This window comes from Cotesia glomerata, linkage group LG2 (assembly GCF_020080835.1).
Source record: "Cotesia glomerata isolate CgM1 linkage group LG2, MPM_Cglom_v2.3, whole genome shotgun sequence".
Classification (NCBI taxonomy): domain Eukaryota; kingdom Metazoa; phylum Arthropoda; class Insecta; order Hymenoptera; family Braconidae; genus Cotesia; species Cotesia glomerata.
In genome coordinates, this window is record NC_058159.1 from 11,599,985 (window position 1) to 11,617,373 (window position 17,389).

General features: G+C 42.7%; 1 protein-coding gene across 1 annotated transcript in view; it reads left to right on the forward strand.

The window, feature by feature from the left end:
- LOC123258725 (Down syndrome cell adhesion molecule-like protein Dscam2) overlaps window positions 1–17,389 on the forward strand; it is a gene marked incomplete in the record, with an annotated part of 496,366 nt that overhangs the window by 26,753 nt on the left and 452,224 nt on the right. Inside the window, 1 exon segment of the mRNA XM_044718910.1 lies at window positions 6,640–6,990. Within this exon segment, the coding sequence (XP_044574845.1) occupies window positions 6,640–6,990 (351 nt within the window).

Genomic DNA, 17,389 nt, shown 5'->3' on the forward strand with positions numbered 1-17,389 from the left:
GAGCTTACAAATGGTTTCGGCTGCAATCTGTAAATTCGTAAAACATCCCGCAAAAGTTTGGTCGTAAAATTTGCATGCTAAATCCATTAATCCACAGAAAAGATTTATCCCATTTATTCCGATGCCCAATAGACGCATCACAGCAACAATACGTCTATTTACTTCAAATGCGTTATCAATCATTGGTCCAGAATTAATATACGAATTGCCACATTCACAAATTATAGCAATTTTGAACCCTAGGCCTCTTGGACTTGCTTGATTGAAAGTAACTTTTTTTTGACAGGTTTTACACACCACTAAATTACTAATTGCACTAAAAACTGATAAAAATTGCAAAATACAATATCCATGAGATGGGTCAATCATAACATTATTGTCATTATTATGTAATAACTTTTCTGCGGACGTACTGGTATTCGCAGTAGATTGCTCAAATGTAAATCTATTTCCGGTAAACTTGCGTTTTTTCGCAATTGAAAAATTTCTAGAAATTATTATAATGATATATTTTAGTATACCTGAGAGCCAACAATAGAAACTGGAATCGTGTTATAGGGGCTGGAAGGGACAGTAGACTCTGAACAATACCTCAGGTACGTCTCGTAGCTAATGGGACTCTCTAGCTGCCGAGCGGCTGGTCTTTAAAATGTTATAACTCAAAAACTATATGAGATATCGATTTGAAATTTTAATATGTTATTTTTAAAGGTGTAATCTACCGAAATATGAAAAAAAAAAAAATCGATTTTTTCGAAATTTCACACTAGTTGTGCCCCTTAAACAGAAAAATTTAGCGTATTTGCGAATTTTACAGCTAAACTAGAAACACCATAGATAACATAAAAATATCTAGTTGGAACTCAAACGGTTTAAAAAATGAATTAGGAGAAGTTATCCAATTTTTAAATAGTTATAAAATTGATATATTTTTAGAGCTGATTGCCCAGTTATGGCCCGGGCATGGGACAGTATAGGTTTGCCAAGACGGGCTTTCCAATGTTGTCCCAGACAGGGCCTCGTCGTTCAACTCTGGGGCTTCCTGTTTATGATCGGCCAATATTGTTAGAAATTTATGCATCTAAAATTTATTTTTATGTCCATAGTAGACATTATTTACAAAAATTGACTACCGCATACAGAAAAAAAAAACGAATTGTTGAAATGATAATCTATAATATATATATAGCAGGAGATTTAATTGGGCACTTCCGGTCAAATTTTGAATTTTCAGCGGAAGTGCCCAAACTAAGCTCCTGTTAAAAAATTCTATGAAAATCAAATTTATCGTCTCGACCTAAAATATCTTAGAAAATGCCTAAACACAGCTGTTTTTAAAAGCGGAACTCAAAACGCCCAATTCTAAAAGGTTCTTCACGGAAGTTACATTTTGGCACACCCTAATATATATATATATATATATATATATATAGGAGATGTTCTATAGATAGATTGACTCATCACGATATTTCGGGAACCATCGGGAACCACCTAGAAACTTGAAATTTGGTAGGAATATTATTTTTGCCATTGTTCAGTGAACAGGCCCAGCCGCGAGGAAGTCGCCCCTGGGGCACTCCCAATTTCACGAGCCGCACCTGTCAACCGCTAGTTCCCGCTTAAACTAACCGCCTGCGCAAAACTAAGCTTGACCGATCACGCCATGTCTCGAAGCTGTGATTGGCTGATCGCTCCGCTGACATGCACAATCAGCCTTCTTCTCCAAGTCGACAAGGAAGAAGACGCATTATTATTATTATCTTTCGCTACAACGCCATTGAGTCTAACGCTTCGCTATCCCGCTAAATTAATTCGCTTAAGTTATAAAATTCCGCTTTTTCGCTTAATTGATTATTGATCCGCTTTAATAAATTGTACTTATTCTATTTTGAGTCTGTTTCAGATAATTTGTGTTATTTGTGCAGTAATTCACCGCTTTTCCAGTGCTGGAAAGTGCTGGCAGTGTGTTCAACCACGTCTCAACCGGCTTCACTTTATTACATACGCTTTCATTAACTTATCTGCTTTTATTAAGACAATCCGCTAACATATTAAATAAATATTAAGTGTATATTGTGTAAATAAATTTCTAGTTCACATTAATGATAATATTTCCACGTTTTAATTGAAATATCCAGACCAAAACCTGATCATCCGCTTTCCCGCTATTACATGCATTTTACAGCCATGTAGAGGTCAGCTAAGAACGGATTTTAAGAAATTCCACACCCAAAGGAAAAATTCTACTTCCGAGAGGCATTGCGGAAGTAGGTGTGTTAAAATCTAAAATTTTAATTTCTAAACTGTAACTGCTACAGTCTCCGAATTTAGTAGGAATCTTCGAGGGTAATGTCAAGTTCAGCTGAGAATGGATTTTCTCGAATTCTAACCCCAAAAGGCATTGCGGGGGCGTTAACAAAGAAAATCGAATATTTTCAAAAATCGGGAAGTTATTGTTTTCACCCCGTTTTGCAAAAATCAATTTTATCAGATCTCGACTTCTGAAGGTCACAGGAAGCTTCCTTGACTATCCCTGCGAGGTTGTCACTATGTCTGTGTGTGTGTGTGTGTTTTTTTTTTTTTTTTTTTAAGGGGGGGAATACTTTTTACGGATTCTAGGCATAGCTGTTTGGCCTGGATATATGGCGACTCGACGCAGTGTCATACTAAAACTCGAGGCTAGCGCCCCTACCCACAAAACCCTAAATTCCTTTTCCTCTTTCCCCTAATCCTTCATGGAAACCGCCGTCAGGCATTACTTCGTGAGGGGAGGATCTAGCTACTGCGCTTTCTTCTGGTGGCTAAGGTGTTATTCTTTCCTCTTTCTAATTGGCGTCATTCGCTCTTCTTCTTTCTATGGACCGCAGGTCTGAGAGGACTCCCGTGACAAACGTGTTTGTGGCGTTCCAGGCAGCCTCTGATGACAGCATTGCTTCTACTATTGTCTCTGGTTGGATTTTCCTCTTCAGGATATTCTCCAGCTCATCTCACTGTGGATAAAAACGTGGGCACTCAAAGAAGACGTGCTCTGCATCTTCATTGACTCCTGGGCAGAACGGGCACTCTGGGGAATTATAATGCTTAAAGCGGTTGAGATACGCCCAGAAACAGCCGTGTCCTGATAACATCTGCGTAAGATAATAGTTGACCTCACCGTGACTCCGGTTTAGCCAAACGTTGATCTTTGATATGAGACTATGCGTCCACCTACCCTTCACTGTGGCATCCCACTGTAGTTGCCATCGATTTATGCTCTTCTGCTGTTCTTCTGTTCTAAGCTCCTCAGCGCTTAGTATAGTTGACTTCTTTCGTCGGTAAAGGATCCGTCTTTCCTCAGCTAAGACTCTGAGAGGCAAAGTTCCGGAAATGACACACACTGCTTCCATAGATATTGTGCGGAAGGCGCTCGCTACTCTTAAGGCACTCAGACGGTAGAGTGGTGCAGCCTTTCTCCATGATTCTTGCTTCTCTAGTGCGTCCGCCCAGATAGATATTCCGTAAGAGAGCATTGATTTGACTACAGATGATAGCAGTAGTCTTCTGCTCTGCTTTAGGCCTCCAACGTTTGGCATCAGTCGTGCTAAGCTAGCTACCACTGCTGATGCTTTTGCACTCACGTGTTCGACTTGCTGCTTAAAGTTGAGTCAGGCATCAAGCATCACTCCCAGATATCGGATATATGATTGTGATGTGATTTCTTGCTCTCCGACTTTCAGCTTTATGGTCTCTATCACTTTTCTGCTGGTAATAAGCACAGCCTCAGTCTTCTGTTTAGCCAGTTGTAGATTCATTGAGTCCATCCACCGGTTAACTTTCTCAAAGGTGATACCGAACATGTGGTTTATCTCATCTAGGTGTTTAGCAACGATTACGACAGCGACATCATCTGCATATGCAACAAGCTTGACACTTCTTGGAAGAGTCAGTCTCAGCAGGCCATCATACATGACATTCCACAAAAGTGGACCCAGAACGGAACTCTGGGATACACCTCCGGTAATATCATACTCTTTTGGACCATTCTTCGTGTCGTATCTCAGGATTCTGTCCGTAAAGTAGCTAGCCACTATCCTACGTAGGTATCCTGGTACGTTATTCTCTTCCAGGGCTTGCATAATGCAGTCCCAGTTGGCGGAGTTGAAGACATTTTTGATGTCCAAAGCTATCTTTGATGGCTTTGTTCAGGGATCGACGGGCTTTTTTGTACTCTGCGACCAGCTCCGCAGAGTTAAGTCGTCGGTAGCCACGCTGAGATATTCCTCTCTTCTGATGACACTCTTTACGAAGGGCGCTGATGTGGTCGTTCCATCAGTGAACGGAAGGTCTTGTGTTCATGCCACGTCTACGAGACATACTGGCGTCACAAGCCTGGGTCACTCTTTTCATCAGGTCCTTGGTCTTCTCTTCTGCGCAGCCCACGATAATCTGGTCACTATTGAGAGCTACTAACAATGCACTTGGGTCAATAGTTTTTACCTTCCAACCAATGGTTTTAAGTTGCTTTTTAGGTCTTCTCGGGCTCTGGATGTTTGATATTTCTCAGAGAATCGCGTTGTGGTCGCTGGTGTGTGTGTGTGTGTGTGTGTGTGTGTGTGTGTGTGTGTGTGTGTGTGTGTGTGTGTGTGTGTGTGTAAGTATGTGAATCGCTTATAACTTTCGAATTTATGTATTATTTTGAGCTCTCCGAGCTCAAAGAGATAGCTCACCTACGCTTTTGAGCTCGAAGAGCTCAAAAGTTTTATCAAAGTTCGATAAAATACGATTTTTTTGATTTTCAAACTGCTATAACTTTTGAATGAATCAACCGATTTTCACCCGATTGGCGGCGATCGATGTAGTTTTTTAAGCCCTATAAAAAATTTAAAACAAAAAATTGATCTGATGAAATATTTCAGAGTTATTAGAAAAAAATACTTTTTTCGACAATGATATTTTACGAACGCATCAACTGATTCTGACGCTCTAGGTGGCGATCGATGCGGGTTTTCATGGTTAAGAGCTGACTAGTTTTTGAGGTCGATCGGTTCAGCCAATTCGGAAATATTTTGAACAAATGAAAAAAAAAACAACTTTTTTTTCACTTTTTTGGCGATTTCTCGAAATCTACCGGTCCGAATCGGTTCCAACATTGTAAAAAAAGCGGTGTTAAAATGAGTGCATTTGAACACCGCTATGTAACACCTGTGTATTAACACTGGTGTAGCAGTGCTCTTTTGCGGTGTTAAAAATCCGGTCTTAAACCAGTGTAATATCGGTATAACCGGTGTAATACCGGTGTAACAGTAGAATAAATTTACACTGTATCGGAGTATAAATATTACATGATCCATAAAACACAATTAATATTAAATATTTATCAAAATGAGACAAGTAACATTTATTTACTGCATGGACTCACACCGGTTTTTTTTTACAGTGAACTTACAGGAAATCTAAGTTTGGCGAAGCCCTTTCGAATGACACTAACTGCAATCAAATCGGTCAAGCCGTTCAGAAGTTATTAGAGATTTACACACACACATAGACACACACACACACACACACACACACACACACACACACACACACACACATACAGATGTACGGACATCATCGTAAAAATAGTCAGGGAAGCTTCTTAGGGCCTCAAAACGTCGAGATCTGTTGAAACCTCGATTTTTGCAAGACAGGGTAAAACCAATAACTTCCCGATTTTTCGAAAATCATTGATTTTCTTGGCGGGAAGATAAAAATATAATAATTTACAGTTGAATTTTTAATATTGATAATTCTAAACAGTAAAATTTATAATAAAATTTCAAAAATATACAGAACAATGTATAAAGTTTAAAGTAATATAAGAACTTAACTCATACATTTTTTTTTAACTAATACTTAGTTATCGGTCTGGCAAGCGTACGGCTCAGATTCGAGTCTCGGTTAGGGCAAATGCTATTTTCACTTTATTTCTATAATTAGCGAAAATTAGGTCTAATTCAAAAGTCAAACGGACCAACCCTGGGCTCGCCATACTTTCCTACATGGAATAATAAGGGAGTTTGGTCACGGTGGGTCGTGAAAATGTGAAAACATATTTCTGTTCTTTACTAACGCACATGGACTTTTGAAAAGATCTCAGAAATTCTGGAATAGTTCAAAAACATGTAGATCTGTTATTATTGATCAGGAATGTTTTAGCAAAATCCAAAAATTTCTAGAATCATCTAGAAAATTCTAAACTGAGTGCAAACTACTACAATTGGTCTGTTACGTCCTAAAAAGTTTTAAAAAATTTCTTGATTGATCTAAAACGTTTCAAAATGAGTAAAACTGTTATTGCCGATCTGGAATATTCTAGAAGTTTCTAAAAATTTCTCGAATGATCTAGAAAATTCCGAAATGTGTAAAACTGTTCGTATCGATCTGTTAATTTATTAGTTTGTTAATTAGTTTACTCTTTCAGATATACTCTATGTACACCGTGTGTTTAATGGCCGAATTTGTTTCTCAAAATCTGAAATAGAAATCTATAATATCTACGTTAAAAAATGTATCCCTACATATTTGTTAAGTCATTATACATGAGATGCATTTTAACTCGAGCAACGCCGGGTTTCGCTGCTAGTTTCAAATAAAAATTTTTTTTTTTTATTTCACCAGGGATAGCGATAGTAGTTTCCTCAACTGGTGGCCATGGTTTTGATGCTCATCTACGTGGACCAAGCTTTCTAATTGAACCGCCATCAAGAATTGAATTCTCAAATTCAAGTGGAGCTTGGCTAGATTGTGCAGCAACTGGGAGTCCAGCACCGGATATCGACTGGTCTACTGCAGATGGACTTCCGGCTGGAGACGTACTTGGTGTTCGGCGAGTACTTAGAAATGGAACTCTTGTACTTCTTCCGTTTCAAGCAGCAGCATTCAGACAAGACGTCCATAGTGCAGCTTACAGATGTATAGCTAGTAACTCAGTTGGTCGAATACTCAGTCGCGATGTACAAGTTAGAGCAAGTAAGAGAATTTATGGTAACTTTTAAACTTAAAAAAGACTGCTTAGAATCTTCATTCAAAAAGTCCAAAAATTTTTCTAACTGAAACTATAAAAATTCTTAAACAAATTTTTATAGTAGTTTACATAATTTAAAACAATCGAAATGAGGCATTTGCAATAAAATGACTATCAACTAAAGTACAATACTGTGTAATGATTCGAGGAAAGAGACAGTCACACTTCTGAAATATGAATGTGAAACAATGAATGTTGATATAGGTATTAAAAATAAAAAATAAAAAAAAATTAGGAAAATGGTTGACCCTGAAGGCCATCCCTGCAACTTCCCGCTAATTTCATACTTGGGCGCTTAAAATTGCATTTATTACGTTTTTAACCCTTCGTACCTGTTGTGTTTTTTTTTGTCTCACTTGCACTATAGCACCACCCTATAAGTTGAATGTTGTTGCGTGAGAGAAATTCTCATAGCAACCAGCTCGAAGGGTTAACCTCTTCGAGCTCAGAAATATAATTTATATGTTCTTTTGAGCTTTCCGAGCTCAAAAAGATAACTTTTCCAGGCTTTTGAGCTCTTCAAGCTCAAAAGTTTGATAGGAGGTTGATAAAACACTATTTTTTGAGTTTTCAAACCGCAATAACTTCTGAATGAATGAACCGATTTCCACGCGGTTGGTGACATTCGACGCAGTTTTTTAAGCCTCATTAAGAATTTTCAGGTTTTAATTGATCGAACTGAAAATTTCAGAGTAATTCTGAAAAAACACTTTTTTGGGTTTTCTTTCCTGCACCATATCTCTCGAACGAATGAACCGATTTTGACTGGATTAGCGGCGATCGACGTGGTTTTTCAAGGTTAAGAGCTAATTGATTTTTGGAGTTGATCGATGGAGCCGTTCAGAAGTTATTCCAAAAAAACCACTTTAAAAAAAATTTAAAAAAAAACAGGTCCAAATCGACTTTCATTGTATTTTAAAATCTAAGTTTGGACAAGCCCTTTCGAATGGCGCTAACCACGATCGAATCGGTCGAGCTATTCAAAAGTTATGAGAGGTTTACATACTCACACACACACACACACACACACACACACACACACACACACACACACACACACACACACACCCACACACACACACACACACACACACACACACACACATACACACACACTCGGGGCAGAAGAGATACTGCTACCGGGCGCGTCTCCTCGAGCGGATGGGAGAACGCTCGCTGTCCTTGTATGACACTTAATCTCTTAGTTGATGAGGTACAGCGGGTAGGAGCCAAGTAAAATAACCAAACAAAATACGCTCCCGTGGACAAAACTCCCCTTTAATGGATTGGTCGCACTAACTGACCTAACAAGACGATCGTTCTCTGCTGTGACCCACTGGGAGTGACCGGAACCTGTATCGTAGTTTCCGACGATGCAGGCCACGGCTGATGTGAGCTTGCTCTACCGAGGTGTAAGTTGCAGCAGTGGATCAGGAGCCAGCCACTTCGGGCCTTGATCAAGAAGTACGCAGGGGGTGTTAGAGATCGGAATCTTCACCGCTCCGAGCGAGTCCAGTCCGTCCGTGTATTCCGGGACTGGCTAAGTGTCGGCTAGGCCTCAGGGAACTGGGGTAGGAGTACTATCTCCGAGGGTACACCCGTTCCTAGTTATGGCAACCCGCTCCACTCCGTACGATGCGCTGGTAAATTAAAAAGTATGAGTAATGCACAGGAAACAAACAAGAGTGAAAACGGGCCTCATGCCCAGCAATACGCACTGCTACTTAGTGCAAAGATGAAGAGGACAGATGCGCTGGCACATCTGGAGAAGCTAGTCAGTGGACTGCAGGACTTTCTCCAAACCAAGCAAAATGTCCACAAGGAGATCAAGTCGAAGTCGACGAACATCTGCAGTGCCCTGAGAAGGTTCAAAAAACTGGACCAAGAATGGCAGGAGATCCAACAACAACACGGTAATATCGTGATGAAGACGAGTGTGACAGCGGTTTCACCAGCAAAAGCCGACACGTTTGTCGAGGAGATGGACACAGGTGGCGAGGGTGACGTCGAGTCAGTTGTCGAAGACGGAGAGGAAACTGGAACTGATATCAGGCCCGGAAAAAGGAAAGAACGAAATTCTCTAGACTTAATGACCAGCCGTACTAAGAAGAAGAAGGACCTTAAACCAAGTCCCTCGAAAAACGCGGTAACACAGAACGGCGGAAAAAAGGAGGTGAATGAATGGCAAAAAGTCCAGTCACGGAAGTCCAAGAGAGAGCAAGCAGTAGAAAAGCTCCAGAAGCAACCGCCGAAGGAGTCCAGGCCAGAGCCTAATCGGAAAGAACCGCGCAAACGGATCAGGCCGGACGCACTGATCATCCACCCCGCAGAGACGGCAAAGTTTGCTGAAATTCTGAAGCGAATAAAGCAGGACGTCCCTGACGAACAGGTCCGTACTACAGTGGATAAGATCCAAAGAACTAGGACCGGGAGCTTGCTGATTACGCTTTCGAGGAAGAGCGCTGACCGAGGCCAAGCCTTACAGAAGACCATCGGGGACATCCTCCAAGAAGACGCGAAGGTAATCTGCAAAGGGCCACAGGAAGACGTCGAAATCCGAGATCTTGACGGTACCACAACCAAGGAGGATATTCAGGCTGCCTTGCAAACGGGAATCGGAGAAACCTGCGAGATACCACTAGGGACAATTAAGATTCATAAGGCCTACAGAGGTACTCAGACAGCTGTTGTGACACTACCAGCAGCTGCAGCGCGGAAAATATTGACAGGAAGCGGTAAAGTCCGGATCGGCTGGGCCAACTGCCGAATCAGAGCTACGAGGAGACCAATCCAATGTTTCAAGTGCTGGCACTTTAGACATCTTGGATCCCAGTGCAAGAGCAATGTGGATCGGTCTAAGCTATGTATTAGGTGCGGACAAGAGGGAGACAAGATTGCTGAATGCAAAAACCCAGCGAAATGTGTATTATGCGCGGATCAAAGTGCGGAGAACTCGGCTCATCATGCCGGCGCATCCAGGTGCCCAGTATTTAAAGAGGCACTCCAAAAGATAACAAACAAACAGACATGAAGATATTTCAGCTAAACCTAAACCATTGCGAAGCTGCACATGATCTGCTTATGCAAACAGCAAGAGAACTAGAGTTAGACTTAGTAATGATAGCAGAGCCATACAGATACCTGAATACCCAGCCTTGGGAATCTGACAGCACCACCAAGGCTGTCATCTGGTCTTGTGGTAAGCATCCCTTCCAGAGTGTAGTTAACAATGATAATGCCGGCTTTGTAGCAGCAACAGTTAACGGCATCCGTTTCTACAGGTGTTAGGCACCACCTAGCCTATCCATTGTTGAATTCACTGAATTCTTGGACAAACTGACCGAGGACGCCAAGCAGCATTATCCGGTCGCGATTGCCGGTGACTTCAACTCCTGGGCAGTAGACTGGGGCAGCAAGCAGACAAATGCGCGAGGAAAAGCACTCCTAGAAGCTTTCTCTACACTAGATGTAGTCCAGCTCAACAGTGGTGATACGCCAACCTATATTAAAGGAGAAGCAAGCTCTATCGTAGATCTCACTTTCGTCAGCAGCAGCCTCATCAGTGGGAAATACGACTGGAAGGTGATGGATATCTACACAGCCAGTGACCACAAGGCAATTCTCTGGGAAATATCACATGACCGGAATACAAGAAGACCAATCAAGTCATTCAATACCATTGGATGGAAAGTGAAGCCTTTTGACACAAGCACATTGGTAATAGCCCTTAATAGTGAACCGATTACTACTGGATCCGCAGAAGAAATGACCAAAGACCTGATGAAAAGAGTTGTCCAGGCCTGTGACGCCAGTATGGTCCGGAAACACAGCATAAGCCAACGCCCGGCAGTGCACTGGTGGAACGACCACATCAGTGTTCTTCGGAAAGAGTGTCTAAAGAAAAGAAGAATATCCCAGCGTGGCTATCGACGACCTAACTCTGCGGAGCTGGTTGCAGAATACAAAAAAGCCCGTCGATCATTGAACAAAGCTATCAAGGATAGTAAGAGACAATGCTGGAAAGAGCTCATCAACGAGGTGGATAAATACGTGTGGGCTAGGCCTTATAAGGTGGTTATGACCCACCTAAAAAAACAACAAATGCCATCACTTACGTGTCCTCAACTTCTCCAGAAAATCGTCACTGCACTATTCCCACAGCAACGCAACTTCGATTACCAGTTCGCGCCAGGCGAACTGGATGACACTCCACCTGTCACTGAAGAAGAACTGCTGGAGGCCTGTAACCGTGTAAGGAATAATAAAGCGCCGGGATTGGACGGAATCCCTAATATAGCCTTGAAAACCATCATAAAGGCAGCTCCAACATTATTCCTAGACGTTTATAATTCATGCCTTAAGGAGGGGACTTTCCCGCATAAGTGGAAACAGCAACGATTGGTACTGTTACCTAAAGGGAAAAAAACAACCGGATGAACCGTCATCTTACCGCCCACTTTGCATGCTAGATACAGCGGGTAAGATATTTGAACGCATAATTCACCAGAGAATTGAAGCAGTAGTCGACCCACTCCTGGCAGACAATCAGTATGGATTCCGGAAAGGACGATCAACCCTGGACGCAATCAAACAGGTTGTTGATACGGCCAAGGAAGCAATCGCAGGAACCAGATGGAAGGGTGGAACGAAAGAGTATTGCCTGGTGGCGACCCTAGACATCAGAAACGCATTCAACTCCGCCAATTGGGAATGCATCATGCAGGCCCTCCAAGAGAAGAATGTACCAGAATACCTTCTTAAGATCGTAACAAGCTACTTTGAAAATAGGGTCTTGAAGTATGACGCGAAGAACGGTCCGAGGGAGTATGATATTACTGGAGGTGTACCACAAGGTTCAGTCCTAGGCCCGCTCCTGTGGAATATTATGTATGACGATCTATTAAGACTAACTCTGCCAAGAAACGTCAAACTCGTAGCATATGCAGATGACGTAGCCGTAGTGATTGTTGCCAAACACCTTGACGAGATAAACCATATGTTCGATCTCACTTTTGAGCGCGTTGACCGGTGGATGGACGCAGTGAACCTGCAACTGGCGCAACACAAGACTGAGGCAGTGCTTATTACCAGCAGAAAAGTGGTAGAGACCATTAAGCTGAAAGTCGGCGAACAAGAAATCACATCACAACCTTATATCCGATATTTGGGAGTGATGCTTGATGCCCGACTCAACTTCAAGCAGCAAGTGGAACATGTCAGTGCCAAAGCGTCAGTAGTGAGGGCTAGTCTCGCACGACTGAAGCCGAACGTCGGAGGCCCAAAACAGAGCAGGAGGCTATTATTGTCATCAGTAGTCATATCGGTGCTCACTTACGGAATATCCATTTGGGCCGACGCATTGAAGACGCAAGAATCATGGAGAAAGGCTGGACCAGTATATCGACTGAGTGCTTTACGAGTAGCTAGCGCCTTCCGCACGATATCAGAAGAAGCAGTGTGCGTCATTGCTGGAACTCTACCTCTTAGAATTCTAGCAGAGGAAAGACGGGCCCTTTACCAACGAAAAAGGTCAACTGCACTAAGCCCTGAAGAACTTAGAATTGAAGAACGGCAGAAGAGCATAGGCCGATGGCAACTACAATGGGATGCTGCAGAGAAGGGTAGGTGGACGCACCGTCTCATACCTCGGATCGACATTTGGCTTAACCGGAATCACGGTGAGGTCAATTACTATCTTACGCAGATGTTGTCGGGACATGGGTGTTTTCGAGAGTATCCACACCGCTTTAAGCACGATGACTCTTCGGAGTGCCCGTCCTGCCCAGGAGCTGCTGAAGACGCGGAGCACGTCTTCTTTGTATGTCCTCGTTTCGATCCACAGCGTGAAGAACTGGAGAGGATCCTGAACCAGAGAATGCAACCAGATTCACTAGTAGAAGCAATGTTGTCATCAGAAGCTGCCTGGAACGCTACCAACACGTTTGCAACAGAAGTCCTTAAAGACTTGCGTTCCACCGAAAGAAAAAGAGCAAATAGCAGAAGATAGAAGGAAGGTAGTTAACACCTTGGCCACCAGAAGAAAGAGCAGTAGCTAGATCCTCCCTTCACGAAGTAATGCCTGACGGCGGTTTCCATGAGGGATTAGAGGAAAGAAGGAAAAGGAGTTTAGGGTTTAATGAATAGGGGCGTTAGCGTCGAGTCTCTACATATCCAGGCAAAACATCTATGCCTGGAATCCGCAAAAAGGATTCCCCCCTCTGAAAAAAAAAAAAAAAAAAAAAAAAAAACACACACACACATACATACATACAGACATAGTGACACCCTCGCGGAGATAGTCAGGGAAGCTTCCTGTGACCCTCAAACGTCAAGATCTGATAAAAACTCGATTTTTGTAAAACGGGGTAAAACCAATAACTTTCTGATTTTTGAAAATCTGAGATTTTCTTAGCGGGAAGTTAAAAATTAGGTAAACGGTTGACCCTAAAGGCAATCCCTGCAACTTCACGCTGATTCCGTTAATACCTGGACGCTTAAAATTGCACCTACGAAGTTTTCGAGCTTGAAGAGCTCAAAAATACAATCTATGTGTTGTTTTGAGCTCTCCGAGCTCAAAAAGATACCTTTTCTATGCTTTTGAGCTCTTTTAGCTCAAAAGTCAGATAGAAGTTTCATAAAACAGTATTTTTTGAATTTTCAAACCGCAATAACTTTTTAATAAATGAACCGATTTTTACGCAGTTGACGGTATTCTACACAGTTTTTTTAACATCATTTTAATTAGTCAAACTAGAAATTTTGGAGAAACTCCGAAAAAACTTTTTCGGTTTTTTTTCGTTCACGATCTCTTGAACGAATAAACTAATTTTGATTGGATTGGCGGTGATCAACGTGGTTTTTTAAGGTTAAATACTGCTTAGTTTTTGGAATCGATCGGTTAAGCCGTTTAAAAGTTATTCCAAAAAAACCCCCTTGAAACAATTTTTTTTATTACTGTTGAGATTTGTCAAAATTTCTCAAAATCTATCGGCCCAAATCGGTTCAAATTAACAGGAAATCTAAGTTTGGCCGAGCCCTTTCGTATAGCACCAACCGCGATGAAATCGGATCAACCGTTCAAAAGTTATAAGAGGGTTAAAAGAGTTGTGTGTGTGTGTGTGTGTGTGTGTGTGTGTGTGTGTGTGTGTGTTCATGTGTGTGTTTTTTTTTTTTTTTTTTTTTTTTTTAAGGGGGGTGAATCCTTTTTACGGATTCTAGGCATAGCTGTTTGGCCTGGATATATGGCGACTCGACGCAGTGTCATACTAAAACTCGACGCTAGCGCCCCTACCCACTAAACCCTAAACCCCTTTTCCTCTTTCCCCTAATCCCTCATGGAAATAGCCGTCAGACATTACTTCGTGCGGGGAGGATCTAGCTACTGCTCTTTCTTCTGGTGGCTAAGGTGTTATTCTTTCCTGTTTCTAATTGGCGTCATTCGCTCTTCTTCTTTCTATGGACCGCAGGTCTGAGAGGACTCCCGTGACAAACGTGTTTGTGGCGTTCCAGGCAGCCTCTGATGACAGCATTGCTTCTACTATTGTCTCTGGTTGGATTTTCCTCTTCAGGATATTCTCCAGCTTATCTCGCTGTGGATAAAAACGTGGGCACTCAAAGAAGACGTGCTCTGCATCTTCATTGACTCCTGGGCAGAACGGGCACTCTGGGGAATTATAATGCTTAAAGCGGTAGAGATACGCCCAGAAACAGCCGTGTCCTGATAACATCTGCGTAAGATAATAGTTGACCTCACCGTGACTCCAGTTTAGCAAAACGTTGGTCTTTGATATGAGACGATGCGTCCACCTACCCTTCACTGTGGCATCCCACTGTAGTTGCCATCGACTTATGCTCTTCTGCTGTTCTTCTGTTCTAAGCTCCTCAGCGCTTAGTATGGTTGACTTCTTTCGTTGATAAAGGATCCGTCTTTCCTCAGCTAAGACTCTGAGAGGCAAAGTTCCGGAAATGACACACACTGCTTCCATAGATATTGTGCGGAAGGCGCTCGCTACTCTTAAGGCACTCAGACGGTAGACTGGTGCAGCCTTTCTCCATGATTCTTGCTTCTCTAGTGCGTCCACCCAGATAGATATTCCGTAAGTGAGCATTGATTTGACTACAGATGATAGCAGTAGTCTTCTGCTCTGCTTTAGGCCTCCGACGTTTGGCATCAGTCGTGCTAAGCTAGCTACCACTGCTGATGCTTTTGCACTCACGTGTTCGACTTGCTGTTTAAAGTTGAGTCAGGCATCAAGCATCACTCCCAGATATCGGATATATGATTGTGATGTGATTTCTTGCTCTCCGACTTTCAGCTTTATGGTCTCTATCACTTTTCTGCTGGTAATAAGCACAGCCTCAGTCTTCTGTTTAGCCAGTTGTAGATTCATTGAGTCCATCCACCGGTTAACTTTATCAAAGGTGATACCGAACATGTGGTTTATCTCATCTTGGTGTTTAGCAACGATAACGACAGCTACATCATTTGCATATGCAACAAGCTTGACACTTCTTGGAAGAGTCAGTCTCAGCAGGCCATCATACATGACATTCCACAGAAGTGGACCCAGAACGGAACCCTGGGATACACCTCCGGTAATATCATACTCTTTTGGACCATTCTTCGTGTCGTATCTCAGGATTCTGTCCGTGAAGTAGCTAGCCACTATCCTCCGTAGGTATCCTGGTACGTTTTTCTCTCCCAGGGCTTGCATAATGCAGTCCCAGTTGGCGGAGTTGAAGACATTTTAGATGCCCAAAGTGGCCACCAGGCAGTACTTCTATGCTCCACCCTTCCATCTGATCCCTTCGATTGCCTTCTTGGCCGTTGCAACAACCAGATTGATTGCGTCCAGGGTTGATTGTCCTTTCCGAAAACCATACTGGTTGTCTGTCAGGAGTGGATCGACAACTCCTTCTATTCTTTGGTGGATTATACGCTCAAGTATCTTACCTGCCGTGTCTAACATACAAAGTGGTCGATAAGATGACGGTTCTTCTGGTGGCTTTTTCCCTTTTGGAAGTAGTACTAGTCGTTGCTGCTTCCACTTCCGAGGGAAAATCACTTCCTTGAGGCATGTGTCGTAGAAGTCCAGGAACAATGATGGCACTGCTTTTATAGCTGTTTTTAAAGCAATATTGGGGACCCCGTTTAATCCCGGCGCTTTATTGTTCCCTACACGATTACAAGCCTCCATCAGTTCTTCCTCCGTGACAGATCTTCCGTGATGGAATGTCATCCATTTCATTCTGCGCTAATAGGTAGTTAAACTCGCTTTGTTCGGGGAACAACGTGTTTACGATCTTCTGTAGGAGTTGAGGACACGTGGGTGATGGCATTAGCTGGTTTTTAAGATGGTTCATGACAACTTTATACGGCCTACCCCACAGATCTCTGTCCACCTCGTTAATGAGCTCCTTCCAGCATTTTCTTTTGCTATCTTTGATGGCTTTGTTCAGGGATCGACGGGCTTTTTTGTACTCTGCGACCAGCTCCGCAGAGGTAGGTCGTCGGTAGCCACGCTGAGATATTCTTCTCTTCTGATGACACTCTTTACGAAGGGCGCTGATGTGGTCGTTCCATCAGTGAACGGAAGGTCTTGTGTTCATGCCACGTCTACGAGACATACTGTCGTCACAAGCCTGGGTCACTCTTTTCATCAGGTCCTTGGTCTTCTATTTTGCGCAGCCCACGATAATCTGGTCACTATTGAGAGCTACTAACAATGCACTTGGGTCAATAGTTTTTACCTTCCAACCAATGGTGTTAAGTTGCTTTTTAGGTCTTTTCGGGCTCTGGACGTTTGATATTTCTCAGAGAATTGCGTTGTGGTCGCTGGCTGTGTAAATATCCATCACCTTCCAGTTGATATTACCTCTGGTGAGGCTGTTACTGACGAAAGTGAGATCTACAATAGAACTTGCGTCTCCTTTGGTGTAGGTTGGTGTATCACCACTGTTGAGCATTAATACATCTAATGTAGAAAAGGCTTCTAGTAGTTCCTTTCTTCGTGCGTTTGTATGCTTGCTGCTCCAGTCTACTGCCCAGGCGTTGAAGTCCCTGGCTATTGCCACTGGGTGGTAATGCTTCGCGTCCTCGGTAAGTCGATCCAGAAATGCGGTGAATTCGACAGTAGAGAGGCTAGGTGGTGCGTAACAGCTATAGAAGCGGATGCCCTCTACTGATACTGCTACAAAGCCGGAATTGCTGTTGTCGACTGCATTTTGGAAAGGAAGCTTGCCACATGACCAGATGACAGCTTTAGATGTGCTGTCAGATTCCCAGGGTTGGGTATTCAGGTGTTTATATGACTCTGCTACCAGTACCAAGTCAAGCTCTAGTTC